Genomic DNA, 18,833 nt, shown 5'->3' with positions numbered 1-18,833 from the left:
GAAGTATAGTTGATTTACAATGTTGTGTTAATTTCTGCTGTACAGCAAAGTGACTCAGTTATACATATATATACATTCTTTTTTTAATATTCTTTTCCATTACGGTTTATCATAGGATATTGAACGTAGTTCTCTGTGCTGTACAGTAGGACCTTGTTGTTCATCCATTCTGTATATAAAAGCTCACATCTGCTCACCCCAACCTCCCACTCCATCCCTCCCCCAGCCCCCTCCCCCTTGACAACCACCAGTTCGTTCTCTATGTCCGTGTTTCTGTCTTGTAGATGGGTTCATTTGTGTCATATTCTATTTTATTTCTTTTAATTAATTAATTAATTTATCTTTGGCTGTGTTGGGTCTTTGTTGCGGTGCGTGGGCTTCTCACTGTGGTGGCTTCTCTTGTTGCAGAGCACGGGCTCTAGGCGTGCGGGCTTCAGTAGTTGTGGCACACGGGCTCAGTAGTTGTGGCTCGTGGGCTCTAGAACGCAGGCTCTGTAGTTGTGGCGCACGGGCTTAGTTGCTCCGCGGCATGCGGGATCTTCCCGGACCAGGGCTCGAACCGGTGTCCCCTGCATTGGCAGGTGGATTCTTAACCACTGCGCCACCAGGGAAGTCCCTGTGTCATATTTTAGATTCCACATATAAGTGATATCATATGGTATTTCTCATTCTGACTTCACTTAGTATGATAATCTCTAGTTGCATCCATGTTGCTGCAAGTGGCATAATTTCATTCTTTTTTATGGATGAGTAGTATTCCATTGTATATATGTACCACATCTTCTTTATCCATTCCTCTGTCGACGGACATTTAGGTTGTTTCCGTGTCTTGGCTATTGTGAATAGTGCTGCTTTGAACGTAGGGGTGCATGTATCTTTTTGGATTAGAGTTTTGTCTGGCTATGTGCCCAGGAGTGGGGTTCTCTTCTCCGTGGCACCCTACCTACCTGGTCTCCATTCCCTCTTCCTGTATCCTCTTATTCCCACCCACAACCCTGGAGGGTCCCAGATCCTGTGTCCCTAAATGAGAGACATCTTGAGGGTAGATGGGTCTATTTGTCATCATATATGGATTCCACTTGTTGTACAAAGGACCTAAGGCAACAAGTGTGCTGTTTTCAAGGATGCTGAACTCACAGGGAGCACAGTTCCCAGTGAGCCAGGGAAATCATGAGGTCTGGAGTCAGGCTGATCTGGGTTTAGATCCTGGCACTACATTCAAGTATTAACTACGTCTTGTTGTGGAAAGATCTACTATGATGATTGTGCAAAATCGTGACCTACAGATGTGCAAGAATACTCCTGCGGCCCTTGGATTGTGAACAGATCCCCGTTTATCCTGGTGCCAGTGCTCAGAGTAGGGTCTGGAGTCCAAGTGATTGGGCTCAGCCTCTGACTCTGCCACTTTGCCCCTTGACCTTTGCCTCTGTGGGCTTCAGGACCCTGCCTATAATTGGGGAGACTGGATGCAAAGTGTGGACGCTCCCTGGAAGCATTAGAGGCACGTGCATCCCTTAGCTTGAGGGATGTTCATCACAATCAGAATTTAATGAACAAGAATGATCTGTTCCTAAGTCATTTCACTTGCTTGAGCCTCAGTTTCCCTATAAATAAAATGGGGATAATGATGCCTCCACAGGGCTCTGGCAAGAATTCAGCAAAAACCGTAGGGCTCAGCACCTAGAAAGTGTGATAGAAGGTATCCATGCCCCGTATGGGATTCATACATTAGGGGACTGCCTTTTAAAGTCATTCGATTAGGAATCCAGAGGGCACAGATGGTAGAGGACAGGTTTTTCATCCACCTCGACAGTTTGACGGCCAGCTACACGACTGGCTGTATCCCCGCTGACACCTGGCTTGGTAGCTACTAACTTATTTATGCATCTTCCTTTTTACAAGCCAGGCAATTGTGAGAGGAGGAATCCCATCAGGTGTGGCAGCCGGGGGCGGGGGGGAAGAAAAAGCAGACTAAGGTGTCCCTCGGTGTCCCCCGTTGTCCTGAGGTCAGCATTTCTCTGAACTGCGAGGGCAGGAGAGTTTAACTGCTGTTGGCTGGTGGTGAGCCCGCCCTGGTGGGATGCAGCCAGACAGCCCACAAACGCCCAACCATAAACCCGAGCCCTGCCGGCTTCCAAGACCTCTCCTTTGCATGAGAAGCAATTTGCAGAAGAGGAACAGGGCAGGGGAGGGGTGTCGGACCCCTTCTGGGGTATTGTCCAAAACCACATGCAGGCAGAAACGGTGCCCCCAGACTTGAGGACGCTGGACCAGCAGCCAGGGGTCATAGGACCAAGACATGGAGCTCAGAGAAGAGGAAGAAGGTCCCCGAGGCTCTGTGGACGGGGACGTGGCCAGGGAGGGAATATGTACCTAGCCTGATGGCGCTACGTTTGCGCGTTTACGCATAATCCCAGGATGCCCTGCAGTGAACGGGGTGTGGGGTCAGAGCGGGCATTAGCCATGAACGAGAACAGGGGCTTTGAACCAAGACAGACTCAGTTTGCATCTTGGCTCCATCACTTCCCAGGCACCCGGCTGTGAGTTACCTCACCTCCCTTATAGCCTCGACAGTAATACCCGCCTGGCGAGGTGGTTGTGAGGATCAGGAGTAATAATGGGTCCCTGGCACGGAACAGGCTCTCGGTGACCAGCAGCCATTACCACGATCGTTACCGCTTTGTTGCTATCGTTGGCTATCACAGTCGGGGCCGGACTAACTCTCCCTAAGGCGGCTGTCAAGTCTCATACTCACCTGGCCAAGACATGAAGAACTCAGGATGGGTTTGGCAGGGAGATGATTAAGGGGCTGGGAGATGACTGACGTGACTGTACCTGGGTTGGGCAGTGGCTAAAGGGGAGGCGCTGGGGCAGGTGACTGGCGAGTTTCTGGAGGGAAAGGAGGAGGATGTGTAGGTTTCATCTCTCCCGGGGTTGGAAGGGAAAGTGGGAGAGGTGGGTCGGCTAGGAGGAGAATTTACGACCAATAGAAAAGTTTATACCTGGACTTAGGAAACAGCGCGGGGTCGCTGAATGGGCTGCCTGGGCTCCCTGCCGAAATCGTCGGGATTGGGCTGAAGTTGTCTTTTAGCTGCTAAAGGTCGGAATGTGGAATTTGCCACCGCTAGAAGGGGGGAGTCTGAGCTGGAGGACAGGTCAGGCCAGAGAGTTTCCCATCCAACCATCTCTTGCAGCCCAGACGCCAGCAGCCGTTGCCTCCTGCCTGCGACCGCATCCAACCACAGGCAGCTGGTCGATTTTCACTGCGCATGTCTCCCACGCAGGCTGCCCGTCCCCCTCTCAGAGTTTTGGGTCCAAATCACAGGCACTGTCAACGTGCTGGTGGTGGGGGGGGGCATCAGTATTTCTGAACCTGGTGGCACGTTTTCAGTGAGTGAGAATAACCCTACGTCTTCAGGAGCTGCGTTAGAATCAAAAGCCAAATTAAATAGCCACCAGGTGAATGGATACAAATTTACATCCATTCATACACGGGTCACTTTTGCTGTTGAGCTAATTGATTTCTGGGCTCTGAGTTGGAGGCCCCAAGATCTGCCTGCCTGGCGGGAAGAGTGTGAGAAAACCAGTTTTCATGCTTTGAGGCAAAAATTCAACCAGTGGAATAAGAGAGACAGGGTTAATTGACCCTACAAGGTGTAACAGAGATGCATAGGGGCCCATCATAGAAGCAACACTGGAGCCAGCTGGGCATGGATTTCAAAGAGAATGTCACCACTTACCAGGTGGAGGACATTAGGCCAGTCCAGACCACTTCTGTGCCTCAGTCTTCTCCTCTGTAAAATGGGGCTAATACCCCAGAGGGATGGATCCATGTATTTTTCTAACATTTTATTACAAAAGTTTTCAAATAGAAAATTTGAAAGAATAATGTGGCAACCACCCATCTACCCAACACCTAGATTCTACATTTTTACTGCACTTTTTTAAAATTTAATTTTTATTTTATATTGGAGAATAGTTGATTCACAATGTTGTGTTAGTTTCAGGTGTACAGCTAAGTGATTCAGTTATACATAGTCATATAAACATTCTTTTTCAGAATCTTTTCCCATATAGGTTATTACAGAATATTGAGTAGAGTTCCTTGTGCTATACAGTAGGTCCTTGTTGATTATCTATTTTATATATAGTGATATGTATCTGTTAATCCCAAACTCCTAATTTACCCCTATCCATCACATTTCCCCTTTGGTAACCATAAGTTTGTTTCTGAAGTCTGTGAGTCTGTTTCTGTTTTGTGGATAAGTTTGTATCATTTTTTTTAGATGCCACATATAAATGATATCACGTGGTATTTGGCTTTCTCTGTCTTACTTCACTTAGTATGATAATCTCTAGTTGCATCCATGTTGCTGCAAATAGCATTATTTCATTCTTTTTCATGGCTGAGTAGTATTTCATTGTATATATGTACCACATCTTCTTTATCCATTCGTCTGCTGATGGACATTTAGGTTGTTTCCACGTCCTGGCTATTGTGAATAGTGCTGCAGTGAACATTGGGGTGCATGTATCTTTTTGAATTATGGTTTTCTCCAGATATATGCCCAGGAGTGGGATTGCTGGATTATATGGCAACTCTGTTTTTAGTTTTTTAAGGAATACTGCACTTAAAAAAAAAAAAAAAAAAACTGCACCTGCCCTGTTATCATTCTGTCTATCCCCTTTTCTAGGAATCATTGCCTGGGGATATTGGGAGATGTAGAGTAGATATGTATAAAGGGCCAGGGCAGGGGGCAGGGTCTGGAATTTTACAGTGCTTAATACATGACTGTGGCTGTCGTTCAGATGTCAGTGCCCCGGTTTCATGGATGTGAACTTGGTTCTGGTTGCTGTGGTCAGGGAAGCAGAAGAGCAGTGGAATCCGTGGCTAGCCTGGTACCCAGAGATGCTGGGTAAAGATTGGTGAGAAAAGTGACTGCGTCTTGAATTTCCTGCTTAGAAGGTAGAAATGTCCACCCCCCCCTACTTTTAAGTCCCTCAAATGAAGGACAGATGAGCTATTTTGATCTGTATGCTTCCCCCTTCAAATTTTTAATAAGCGGACTTTTGTAGCCAGGATTGAAGTAGTATCTATGGTGTACTCAGGAAATCTCCAAATGTTACAACCAATCTTCCCAAGAACCCGGTGAAGGGGCTGTTACGATGTCCATTTCATAGATGGGGAGACCGAGGCTCAGTGCCTTGTCACAGAGCTGCCAGGTGGCAAAGTCGGGACTCGAATTCACGTATCTCAGACTTCGGCTCCTGGGCTTTTCCCACCACCCCACACTGCCACCCAATCTGCAAAAATACCCAGATCTTTCCTCTTCCCACTCCTTATTCTCATTTCTCCTCACGACTCAAGGGATGATACTGATTCTTGCTCAGCTGAGGTTAGAAAGGTTCTCTCCCATCCCCAGGTGAATGCAGGGGGCCTTTTAAAAAGGGAAAACTACAGGCAGTGAGGGCTGCTTCTTCACTCGCTCTACAGGGGAATTGGCTTGGATTTGTACAGGATGCCAGAGCTGGCTCAGTTTTCTAAAGCCCTAACAACTTTGCAGCATTCTTCCAGGGCCCCAGAGAGTTCCTTGTGCCGTGAAATTTAGTTTGGAAACTTCAATAAAAAAGTCCCGAAGGAAACTGTCAAGTAATGCATTTACACCGAAGCATCATACTTGGGAAAAACATCTTCAAAAGCCAACGCTGTTTTCCAACCATTAAAAAGTTTACGTGCAGCTTGGTTTCCATAGATACCTGAGGTAATGGCCTCCTTCCCCTCATTGAAGGGTGAGTGTTGCTTGATTTCTTTCTTTTTACCTTAGTCTTTCATACTTTTTCCCTCCATCCCCATTTATGAAAACAAAAAGATAACTAAATTGAAACCTGGCAGTGAGATTTGTCTGAGGAAGAGTTTGATTTATAAGCTCGAGGGTCTTCATTTTTGCTCCCCTAATACTTCACGGCATCTGCCAATAGTGTTGCTACATACAAGGAAGAGATGGAGACTTTTCAGTTGATCAAATGAGTTCCCCATCAAACACATAAACGTATTCGAAAGGGAAAGAGTAATGGTCTGTTGAAGAGTAACTGAGCTTTGGGTGTAGGGAAGAGGTGTTTGTTTTGTAAATAAAGTTTTATTGGAACACAGCCATGTTCACTGGGGTATGTGTTGTCTATGGCTGTTTTCAGAACAGTGGCAGGTCTGAGTAGTTGTGACGGAGACCATAGGGCCTACAGAGCCTAAAATATTTCCTCTGTCAGTCACCCTTTGCAGAAAAAGTTTACTTACTGACCCTTGGTATACAGGAAAGAATTGGCCTTTGAGAGGCATTTAATGGTTTTGTCACTTTAGGCATGTGCTCATCTTGCTGTGACTCAGTTTCTGCATCTTTGAAATGGGAATGACTGACAGGGTCCTTTCTTAGGGTTGTGGGGACGTAAAGCCTCGAGCCCTGTGCTTGGTAACGTAGTAGGGGAACAGTAGGTACGAATTATTATTTTTACTCCCGATTCTTTCGATAGAAAAACCCAAAGACGCCTACCTTAAGATTCTAGAAGTCGTTTAGAGAAACCAAAGGAAAGTGTGTAAAAACCCAAACCACGTAGTTCAGCCACTGTTCCTGGGTCCGGTGGATGCCCAGGTGTCCCTTTCCTGGCATTTCCTGGCAGTAGGTGAGGGAGCCTAAGTGGGGGACCCTGTTGAGAGAGGAGAAGGCAAACAAAAGAAACCACAACAGTCTAGGAAGAAATCTTTAATTTCTATTCAGCTTTCAAGAGTTTGAGAGAGGTGGGGTTTTTTTTTTTTTTTTCCTTTTAACAAACCACTTCAAGTACATGCCTTCAGATTATAAAAGTACCTGAAATTGCCTAGAATATCAGCATGCAGAGCTTGTTAGTATTTACATATATTTACATAAGGAAGCAAGTGAAAGAGCTACAGGTATTTACAGTCTACACAGGAGAAGAGAAAGGCAGCCTAATTGTATTTCCTAAAATACAGTAGATGAGTAGTCAGCACATGCATATTTAGAGAATATTTGCACGATAGAATGCAATTTTAAAAAACGACATACCTTTGTAACTTTCTATGCTAAGGTGTTGCATAATCAAGGTAATTTTGTGTGTGTGTGTGTGTGTGTGTGTGTGTGTGTGTTTTGTTTCTAGTCTGTTTGCACCAAGTGCTTTAAAATGTTCCCTTACACCGAGGCAGAATTATTTACCCTGGCAATTAAAGCAACAGCATACGTGATCATTTCCCACTAACTAGCAACACGCTGCTGGTGAATGAAATACCTATTGTTTCTCCTCTACCCATCGACCACTGTGACGAGATCTGTCTGTGCAAAGGCAGTGCCTAAGCTCTCCCCGTTAATTATGGAAGTAATATAAATGAGATGCTCTCCGCAGTATGTTCTAAATGAAATATCAACAAGGCCAGCGTCTTTGAGCCTGAGAAATGATCCGCCGCAGGGAGCCCTCTATGAAAAGGCACAAGCCTAATGCAGACGTGCTTGACTTGACTTGAAACAGCGTGGCTGGACACGGAGGGCGGAGGGTGGCCTGCCTGTGAGATCTGATTGATTGTTGTAGACTCCATTCTCTTAATTCGCTGCTGGAAGAGTTAAGAGTTCGTGGATTTCTTACCACGATGCCATGTGGCCTCATCAGAGAAGACCCTGTGGGTTTTATCCCCCCATCACCAATGCGTTTTCGGTACTAGGTCGTAGACTCTGTGTCCTAGGTGTAAACGAACCGTCAACCTTACAATGGCAACAAACAAACAGCTTGTTTGTTTGGGGTTTGCCTGCTCACAAAAATGGTCAGCTCTATGGTTTTCTAAAAGAGCCAGCGTGGCAGGCCAACTCAGTGGTGCAATTCTGTGCCGAAGAAGGGAAGGGGGGAAGCTGTCTGTTTCACTTGTACTGTGAAGATATGCTTTGCACCATCATATTAGAACTGAACCCATTCATTCTGCCTGGCGATAACTTTAAAGGTTTATTTCAGTATTCATGGCAAATACAGAGGCATACATTTATATACAGTATACAGAGCTAGCTAGAACCAAGGTTAAAGAAGTAAAAACATTTCAAATTAACACAAGCTAAATGCCTTCTTTGAGCTCTCAAGAACACTCAGTAGTCCTTCGGCACTAGTGTCCAGGTGGCCGGGTTGGAATATTTCAGGAACGGGCCATCGGATTTGTCCCAGGTGGAAGGATGATGCTTATTTTGGTGGCACATTTCTAAGATCCTTCTGCTTAGCCATTTCAAACTAACCTGTGGAAGAGTGGATACCCCAGTGCAGTTTTCCAGCCCAGCAAGACAACTCCCTACTTGAAAAGCAATGTGGGCAGCCCAGGCAGTGTCAGCACAGAATGCCCAGGGAATGCTTTCATGGATCTAACAGAGATGTTGTTCCAGGTGTAACAACGTCTTCTCTTATTTTTAATGAGACCGTCTCTCCAGCCCAATCAGTTCTAGAACATCTCTGGCACAAAAGGAAGGTAGAACAGGCATGAATAATGTCACCCACCTGGACTGTACTTAGCCATTCCTTTTTCCTTCCCTCCTTTGGAGGACTCCCACTCCACCAGAGCACGTCTAGAAATAACAGCAGGTCTCGGGACGATGAAGTCATGCTAAATGTTCCACCTTCACTCTTTTGAGACCAGCCATCAATCTGTCATGGAACCCCTGCCATGTTTATGGCAAGGATTCTGGAAAACAAAGGGGGTAGGAAGAGGGCCTCATTCATGTCAAGGGAAAGTTCAGAACAGTTCAGCCAATTGAAAACATAGTCCTGAAAACCTCCCAGGCTTCTGCCCTGAAGTGCTGCCAATTAGCCTAAGCAAAAATCCTCTGGAGCCTTGCTTTCCAAAACAAACATGGCTCTGGACCTCTTTGGATGGTCGGGAGTGTCTGCCTACCCCTCCGCCAAACCTAAGGCCAGCAAAGACAGATATGCTCTTCTGCCTTTAAAAGTCCTTTCCAGCTTTCCATCCTGAACCTACTGGCCCCTGGGCTTGTTCCTACAAAGATTTCTCAGAGAATCACAGCCACCGTCCTCCTGACTTTCCAACTCGATCTGCCCTGGTCTTCAAGTCAGTCTCTTAAAACTGCTTAATGGTCTTGCTAGAGATTCATGGCTTTTGTCAAGGAGACTAGCATGGTCTCTGTAGCCTGATGTGGATTTGGGGGCATAATATTTGGGGTGCCTCAATTGCAAATAAGAAAGCCTCCATGTCATCGTGATTCTCTCCCAACGAAGACGTGTGCACATCTGCTGTGTGAACGCTCTTTCCCATTTGTGCCCCTCAAACAACTCTCACTCAAACTGCCGTCTACTTTTTGGGGCTGTGTGCTGTGCCAGGACCCACTGTACCAATGGTGATGCACTGGCATATCCCACGGCTTAGCTCTCCTTCAGAGCAACTGCCATCGAACCCGGTGTCCCAGGGTCACCCAGGGAATGGTACTCCTTTACCTGCCACGGGAGAGACAGTCAGCTGAAAAGGAACCTCTGAGGCTTTCCACGTTTGTGATCCTCTTTAGCAAAGAAACTCTTTCCCTGAGGCAAGAGGTAAATATCCTAACACATGGTGGTAGGTACACATTGTCTTCCGTCAGGCTAAGATCTGCATGTGATCTAAATGGATTCTCCAGAACATTCTCGAAGACTTTTCCAGCCTCCTCAGTTAAAAACAAATATCCGCTTTCCTGACCCTCTTCACTTTTTCTACTTGAGAAATTGAGTGGATTTCCCTTCTGTAATAAATGCTAAGAACAGCCTGTGAGTTAGCAAAACTCCCGAGGGCTATGAAGAAAGTTATATTACGATATCTACAAGAAGTATTTGCAGGTACCTAAGCCTAAATTGTTTGACGCCTTTGTAGGAATCACTTCTTAGGAATTTGCAGGAATTAATTTCTCAGGAATTAATTAGGGGAGGGCAGGAGAGGGAGGTCGATCAGTTTCCTCTGCAAACCTGATGTAACATGTCAGATATTATCCTCCAAAAGGCCGTATTCATTGTACACGTGTGTGAATTTATAAGATGGAGATCGCTCGGGGTTTCACTGGTTTTGATGTGGTTCCGTTCACGCTTTGAAAAAAAAGTCGATCGTCCAAGAGTAGTAGGTTCACAGCTGGTCGCATCTGGCACCTGGAGGTGGCATTTTGAATCAGGTGATGGTTTTGTTAAGGGTCACTTGCCATTGGATCTTTTGAGGTGGCGCTGGGTCTTCATTTTTGTTAATCCAAATGGATATAATTTCAATTTAGTTCACTGCCTAAATCAACAATGGGAAAAATCTCCTCCCAACATTTCTCAGGTGAGCACATGACAGCCCGTTTTTTAAAAATTAAACGTACAGCCCATCCATTTAATTTTCGGCCACACCGTGGCCAGACGTGGCCTGGCTGAGAAGGGAAAGAGGACTTCTCCTAAGGTAGCTTCAGCCAAACGGGAGACACAGGGAATGGGCAGCCTGCAAATTTGTGTCGCAAGTTTGGGAAGGAGGTTTTGTACTGCATCTGGCATGGATTCTGGAGGGTCAATCTGTGTGATGATCTGTGTGGCTTTTGGACGAGTTGCTTTTGAGCTCTGGTACTAAGTAGGCTTCCCTGTAAATGGGGATAATGATCGTCCCTGGCCGGTAGAGCTGTGTGCAGGTTAGAATATGCTGCTTACAAAGCTTTCTGCACAGTGCCAGAGCAATGGCAAGCTCTCAGTAGATGCTGGCCATCGTTACCACTTAAACAGTCCCCGTACGCAACGACTCACTAGAAAAGCTCGACAGTGTGGAGGAAAAGGGTCCTTTCGAGGCACGTTCTCTGTCGTCTCCCGTCTCGCATCATTTTGGCGGAAGTTGGTATGTTATTGATTTGCACTCATTCCACACCCAGGCAGGAGGGCGAGGGGTTGGTTGTGGTCACACGAGCAGGGAGGCCCTTGAGCCTCATGCCTGCATAAGCTGCATTGCTCTATGAACTAACAAACAGAATACGTGGCTCACCTGTCGGCTTAAAAGATTGTTCTCAGAGGGTGAGTAGGGAACACGTAACCTTTTGGAGCAGCTTGCTTTGCTTTTTTCTCTCAAATTAGAGATTTAAACCGTCCTATTGCTGAGGAACAGCTGTGCTCCAAGCACCCCAGTCTCAGGAGATGAACCCTGAGACAGACACCATGTCGCACGTTTCCAGTAGGGTAGCTGAAAACTCTCTTTGGGGAGGGTTATTGGGAGACATGAAGAGACTGAGAGGGCGGCCATCAGTCCCACCTATGGCACCTGCATTCACTGCCCCATCTCCACCAAGGCTCCGGGATAAATGATTCTGCTGTACTCACCGGGGCGTTGCATCAGTTCTGCACTTGGAAATTGTTTGCTTTGCCTCACAGACCCCAGATGAGTAACAGGGAAAGCTTTCAGGGTTCGAAGAGGCACCTGTCTTCTCTTCCTGTGACACCTGCAAACTTCTTTGTCCCGGGAATTCAGCACAGTCATCACTGCCCGCTTCCAGAAGGGAAGTTCTCCTTCCCTGCCCTTGGGGTTCCAAGTCCAGTGTAAGTTCTGTGCTGCCTTCCCTTACTCAACTCCACTTTTTGCATAGATTGATTCACTCAGCATTTGCTGTGCAGTGTCCCGATACCGACGTGTCTGTAGGAAAGCAATCTTAGGACATCTGCTACTCTCAGAAATCACTGAATATACAGATATCCCATGGTAGTGTGTCTACTTTTTTATGTGTCTCAGAGTTAAATCTATTTTAAGACAGGAATTTATTCTTTCTTTTTTAAAGAAGCATGCATTTTAAAAGTAGAGAAACCTGAAAACTAAACATAATTGTGTAACATGTGTCCTTATTAAAACGTAAGTTATATTAGAGTACCTACCAATGCATTACAAATATTAACATGTGGGTGGATTTTTCCTTAAGCCTAGATTGTTGATCAGAAACCCCTGTACCTTTCTCTTGCAAAGAGTCAATATTCATTTGGAGTCCGTGCGGACAGCTGCAAATTGATGGCTAGTGGTTATCAAGTAAATGTTGATGGAACGCGGCTCTGTCACCGTTTCATCCCAACCAAGGGCTTTGGAAGGATGGATGATTTAGATCTCAGGGCCCCAACGATAAATGAACAGTAACTGCTTTCTAAATCCCACCTTTCTGTAGTTGAAGATTGTGCCACTCATCCAACAAATGATTTCTGAAAGAGAATGATGAACCCCCTTATTACCCAGATGCTCTTAACTTAACCCCAAACAAGAATCCTGGGTAATTTTACAGACGCTACAAAGATTGATGGCGTAGTTCTCCTTTGGCAGCTCGCACATGTTTGACTAAATCAGAAATGGCATTCAGGCGTGATTAAAGATTCTACTGGGCTTCCCAGAAATCCTCGGCCCCGTGTGATCCACACCCTAACTCACTGCCGCCGCTACAGGACAGAGTCGCCACCCCAGTTCCCATGATCAGCAACGGCATGCAACCTCCAGGCTTCCCATGAATTTGTTCTTAAAAAATTGCTGAGGGGAACCCACAGCTCCAGCTAGTGTTTATATGTCACGATATTGCTATTATCTTATCACGATGGATCAATAAGCAGTGGTGCCAACCAGCAAGGCAGATATTTTATAACAGAGTTGTTGTTAACATCATTTCCTTGATAGGGCGCTTTCATTTTTTCTGGATTACAGACTGATGCCCCCCAAAGTGGCAGGAAAGTCATTTGATGGTGATGAAAGTGCTCTTTAAAAATTTTTCTTCTATCAGTTTAAAAATGTTTTATCTTGTATCAGCAGTACCAGCTTATTTACTAATGAAATTTCCTAATGTGGCTCCCCCTCATTCTGGTGATAGGCCGAAAAGCTGATGAGCCCCAAATGAGAACTTGTTATTAAACCGTCATCCCACCTGCTCATATAAAGATGTCACTCAGAGGCTGCCATGGGTGCAGCTGAAAAGAGCGTTCCCTGAGAAGCCGAAAGGGTCGTGGGCTTGGGACGAAAAGATGCTGTCACTACTTCACGGTCCAGTCTTTCTTTCCAAATGTGCACAGTTGATCTTCGGAGTGGAAAAGATGGTCTTTGCTTTCAGGTGCCCTGCTGTACTGTGTTCTTCTACAGAGTCAGCACCGCTGGTGATGAGATTTAAATTGTGTATCACCCTGAGCCTAGTGGCAAAGGAGTCAAAGCCAGCTCTTGACAAAAGATTGGGCTTTACTCAACTTTATGGTTTTTCAGCATGGTAGCCAAGTGGCGGTTTACATGAAATGAGCTCGATTGCTATTGCTTTCACATTCCGTGGAGGGAACATGCATGCCCCCCGGCTCCCTCATCAACTCGATTCTGAATCAATGTAAGCGCAGAATTTCTCTGCAAAAATACCATTCCAACAATGCAAGAGAGTGCAGCATGGTATCATTTTAGAAGGTCAGAGTGGCAAAAGATTACACTGGGTTGGGAAGAATTCCGTTTGTTGCTTTCCCAAGTGGCCAACTTTGATCTTTTCTCAGGATTGGTGGAGCTGTGAAAGGCCAGTTTGTTGTGATGTATGAATGCTGATACTATAACCACTCTGGGGTGGGGTTGAGGGGGCCTGGATTTAGGAATGAGCTGACTGGCTTCTCCCACCACTTAAGAGCTGATGCCAAGGGCCCTGACCACTCTTTGGTGGTTTTGGCAGTTGCAAAGTAAAATGGAAATCGAAAACAGATATCCAGAAAATTATTCAAAACACCATCTCCACCTGACATCTGCTAAGAATTGAGGCCAAGATGATATTTGCTTGGGTTGGCGAGATGAGCATCTCACCTCTTCCATTTGTCTTTAGAGGTGCTTTGCTTGCCTTTTTTCCCCACATGGGATGCAGGGGAGTCAGATAAGCCACTGGAGATTCGTTAGATAAATGTGCTAAGCTAAGGGGTATTAGGAATAATAATTCAGTGAAAGGAAATTTGGATGACGTGGGCTCATGTCCATTAGACCTGAGCCACACAAATCAATTTGAAAAGAAACAGGTGAACCCAAGAAAATAAACAATTGGCTATTTGGGGAGTGGGCATGGGTGAGAGGGCTGGGGAAATAACACACCGATTACTATTTCGTTAAAGCGAAGTCATGTCAGGGGCACAAATTTTGGACCAAAGGGTCTTGTCTAATACAGTCAAGCAGCCCGTTATCATCAGAACTCAGGTATCCCATTCCCACTCCACGCCACCCTCCCCCGCACAAGCATGTCACTTCAATGTATTTGACCATTTGGTTTTCAGACAAATTCAATAAATGTCCCCCCGCGCCCCTGCAACAAAAACCCCAAGTCTACTTTATAGTACTTTCCTAAAATTATAATACCTTGAGACCTTGATTCTCAGAATGACCTTGGCTCCCGATGGTTATACGAAACAACCATGGTGAATGCAAACCAAACCCTATGGGGGGGATGCTCTCCAGTAAGCTCTCTGCTTGGGCACAATTTAAACCCTGTAGGGGGAGAAAAAGAGTAAGCTTTTGGGTGGGGATGGAAACTCATTTCCCTCTCAATTAGATGTCCTTAATGTTTTCCTAATGGTGGCCTTATCCCCAGTTATCTTTCTCCATTCTCCTCTGCCTCCCACCCCCCCTTCTCTATCAACTGATAATTAGTTGATGCAGCAAGGGCTGTGATGCACATAAATAATCATAAGACGCCAGATAAACTGTATTGGTTTTAAATGAGAGCCGTGCCGACGGTGTCTCCCTATGAACACCAGCCTATTATTTTTAATTATGGCTTGCAAAGCAAGGTGATTTCTTGCCCTCTTTCCAGCATCCCTGACAGTATTCTGTCAGCCCGGATGATATGGTGCCCCATCGGCACACACACCCCTAGCCACAGCACCAACTGCTACTCGAAAGGTCAATCGGAAGTGATCAATTGCACTCATTACAACTTGCATTTTGAAGGGGGCTGGGAGGACATGGCCCCCCAAGCCACTGTCCCATTGCCAAGTATGGGCTGAATATGACACTTATAAAAAGGTTTCCAGGATAAGGATAAATTCACAAACGTGTCTTCTGTCTGCATGAGGCACGTGTGATGGTGGGGAATATGTGTATACGTGTGTCTCAAACATTTTAACACAGCATCACAAACCCTTCCTCTAGCAGCCGCACGGGCAACGAATAAGGAAAAATCTGGCACCAGTCCCGCTTGGTTTTCTACCTGATGGGCCATGATTAGAGTGGTTGGTTTAGTTCAGAGAGAAGTTTCTAGAAACTTCTCGGTGTCAAATGACATTATGCTTTGAGAAGTGAGGAAGTGGGATGAATTTGTTCTCGCGTGTTCAAAAGGATCCCATCTTCTTCTCGTTGCTCAGAAGAGACATCTGATGTGATTAACTGATAGACGTGTCTGTTTTCAAAGCCTTTTCCTATATGAGGTGTAAAAAGTCACACTGGCTTTACGAGCGGAGTGTATGAACTCGTTTTCCCAGGATGGTCCCATCATACCTTTTACAGTCATGTGCTTTGAGTTCAGTACCCTCGGCCGTGCTGAGATCCAGATGCATCTGAACCAGGTGGGGAGAGACTCTTGCTCATTCCCAGTTAAAAAAACGTTCCATGGTCTTTGTTCTTTGCTTTCCAGCAACAAGGAGCCGCCACCACCGTCTACTGTGCTGCCGCCCCAGAACTGGAGGGTCTGGGAGGGATGTACTTCAACAACTGCTGCCGCTGCCTGCCCTCGACGGAAGCCCAGAGCGAAGACACGGCCCGGGCCCTGTGGGCGCTCAGCGAGAGGCTGATCCAGGAAGGACTTGGCAGCCCGTCCGGCTAAGTGGGCGCTCGGCTAGGATCAGCACACATGCCCACCATTCGTGAGTGCTCGGGTGTAACTGCCAACGCTGGACCCCTCCCAACTGATCATCCCAGGGCTTTCCATGTCCCTCCGACCCAGATCCGCCAGAGTCAAGGATATAAGAGTAGTCACAACAGAGCGAAAAATGTTAGGTACCAATGGGAAGCAGGGAATTCTGGGGGTAAAGGGACAATACGTCTTTTCTGGGGCTGGGTTAGGCTTGGGTCCCTCTCCTGCCCTGGTGATGGCCTGTTTGAAAGTGAAGCTTAGTTGCTCGGTAGGTTCTTCGTCTCACGGTAGAAGCACGAGCAATTCTCACCGTGTAGGACAGCCTGGTGCCCCACTCCCCCGCCCCAGGCACAGCCTCCATGGCCACACTGCAGCCAGGAGCTGGCTTTCTCCTATTTAGGGAAGAAAAAAGCCAGTGTTTATCCTTCGCTGCACTGATCCAGGAGATAACCGTTTCCTTCAGCCTGATCAAGTCAGAGTGGGCTTGGCAACTACTGGAGAGAGGACCCTCTGAACCTTGTTCCAGCCAAGATGGAGGTGACACTTAGAAATGGGTGGGGTACACACAATTAGTGGGTCACCCAGTACTGGTCCACCAACTCCCTGGCCAAAGCCATACAAAAGATTCTTTAGCAATTATAACAAACAAATTTTGCAAATCATTCCCTAGATACCTTGACAGGCAGGAAAGGAAGTCTTGCGCCCTTACAGGATATTTTGGGGATGGGGGATAAAAAGCTGTTCCCTCCATTCTTCACTCACAGTTTCGGGAAACAACGCCATCGCGGAGGTTCACAGCCCCTCAGTGTGTCTGTTCAGCATCCTGCTTCAATGTCCTCTTGTTCCTCTCATCCTATGCTTAATAAAAGAACATGCTTGAATAGTATCACCTGAAGTTTTTTGTCTTGTTCCTTTAAATGTTTGTTTCAGCTTTGTTTTTTGTCTTGTTTTGTTTTTTTAGAAAAGCAATCTAGAGGAAAAATAAAGCGCTTCTTGTAGACGCCAGGAAAACACCATTCTCGTTTCTTCTCTGAGTTTTGTTTTGTTTTTGTGCTTTGTGGCTGTCTGCGGGCCGAGTTGTCTCACGCAATTAGCATGCCAGCATCATATTTTCTGTTGAAGAGAGAAAGAAAAAGAAAAATGACTATCACTTAATTTCACCTTAAGAGGTTTTGTTATCATGGATCATTTCAGTCCTGCAATGGTTTGTTCCCCCTGTAACTACCAAGTTCTTGGTGATTGATTAGAAACCATCTCTACTTAGGAGAATGGGGGGGGGGGGGTTTTGGAGGCTCTTCCCCACTCATCCTGTTATCACTTACACTGTGGTTTCCAGGCCATTCCTTTAGGGATGTAAGAAAGGCCACTTTGGCAAGGTGGAGACAAAGCTTTTGCTGAAATACCAGGAAGGTGGGGGCAGAGGGTATATGTCACTGTTCCTCCTCTTGACAGTGGCAGCTTCAGCCCAGACAACGTCATGAATTTCTGGGCCTCTGGCTCTGTGGTCAGTCAAACACCAGTGCTTTCCAGTGGTCCATAGCCTGGCTACATCCTCCCATCTGGCTATATTCGCCCTTTACAAAATCCTTATTGTCATAGCACCTTTCAAACTATGCATCAGATAATGTCACTTTTCTGGTCCAAGCTCTCCAGTGCTTCTGCAGTAGACTATTTGCAAACGTGGCCATTGTAATTCTCCTCCCAGTCTCCACACCTTGGGTGGTCCTCTCTCTAACTCTGGCCTTGGCCACATGACTTGCTTTGGCCAATTTAAAATGTGCTTGTGCACTGGGCTTGCCCTTTCTTGTTGCTCTTTGGAATCCTGCAACCACCATCCTATGAATGGCCTGGGTTAACCTGCTGGAAAATGCGAGCCACATGGACGCTTCCCAAACCGACAGCAGACTACCCATTAGACGTGCAAGCAAGGCCATCCCAGACCATGTAGCCCCAGCCGAGCCAACCCAGATGAGAAGAAATACCCCAGTCCACCCAGAGAACTGCAAAAAATATAAGTTTGTTATGTTAACCCACGAAGTTTCAGGATTACTTGTTACACAGCAAACACTAACCGATACAACTGCTCATCTCACTGACTAAAGTCCAAATTTTTTTTTTACCATAGCCAAGGAATTCTCCCATAATCTGGTCCACACAGCAGACGTTCTGATTTCATGTTCTAGCATCTTCTCTTCACTCACTACATTTAGCCACACTAGCCTTCTTGTTCTCCTGAAATAAGCCAAGCAACCTCCCTACTTAAGAACTTTATACTTGCTGTTGCCTCTGCTGAATTGCTTTTCTTCCAGAGACCTGCATGGCTTCTTCCCACACTGCATTCTGGTTTCTCCCTTTCTGATGAGGTGATATTCTGGCCACTGCATTCACAGTGGCACCCCATCTGCCCACCCCTCCCCTTTATTTTTCTCCATACCACTTAATACTATTGGACAAGTTATGTGTCTATCTATTTACTATTTTCTCTCTCCACCTCCTATAATATAAACTCTCTGAGATTTGTCTGTTTTGTTCACAACTGTGGCCCCCGTGCCTTGAACTATTCCTGTTATACAGAAGGTGCTTAATAAATGACCTTTGAAGGAAAGGACGATTCTTGGTGACCGAGCATTACGTCCATGAAAATAATTCCCATCCTTGTGAGAATAAGCGCAAGCCACCCACTGTACCAGGCGGGCTGCAAAATTACGTCTAATGTGACCAAGGTCCTCCCAGGCAGCCTCCTCTTCCCATCTTATGGATAAAGAATCTGAGGCCAAGAGGTTTCATAACTTGCCACTGTCCACACAGCTCATAAGTGATAGAGCTGCTGTTCACACCCAGGCCTGTTTCTTTTCAAAGTCACACACTTCCCTGCACCAAGGCCACCGATCCTTCAAGAAGCTGAAAATGTCCTTTCCAATAGGAGGCACCATTTTAACATCTCAGGCTGAGCAGAGGAGTGACATTACGGGTCTGACTGTAGCT

At 46.2% G+C, this 18,833-nt stretch overlaps 1 protein-coding gene across 2 annotated transcripts in view; it reads left to right on the top strand.

The window, feature by feature from the left end:
• Positions 1-16,734, top strand: part of WWOX (WW domain containing oxidoreductase) — a 972,677-nt gene extending 955,943 nt beyond the window's left edge. Inside the window, exons 9-10 of one of the 2 annotated variants that reach the window (XM_061172608.1) lie at positions 15,630-15,858; positions 16,613-16,734. In XM_061172608.1, coding sequence (XP_061028591.1) covers positions 15,630-15,818 — 189 coding nt within the window. In that variant the 3' untranslated portion in view covers positions 15,819-15,858; positions 16,613-16,734. Of the gene's footprint in view, positions 1-15,629; positions 15,920-16,612 lie in introns of those variants that run through there. The other variant, XM_061172607.1, reaches the window with a different exon arrangement.
• The last annotated feature ends 2,099 nt before the right edge of the window (positions 16,735-18,833 follow it).

This window comes from Eubalaena glacialis, chromosome 18, assembly GCF_028564815.1.
Source record: "Eubalaena glacialis isolate mEubGla1 chromosome 18, mEubGla1.1.hap2.+ XY, whole genome shotgun sequence".
Classification (NCBI taxonomy): Eukaryota; Metazoa; Chordata; class Mammalia; order Artiodactyla; family Balaenidae; genus Eubalaena; species Eubalaena glacialis.
The sequence above is the reverse complement of the archived record's forward strand: the minus strand, read 5'-3'. Positions and strand labels throughout refer to the sequence as shown.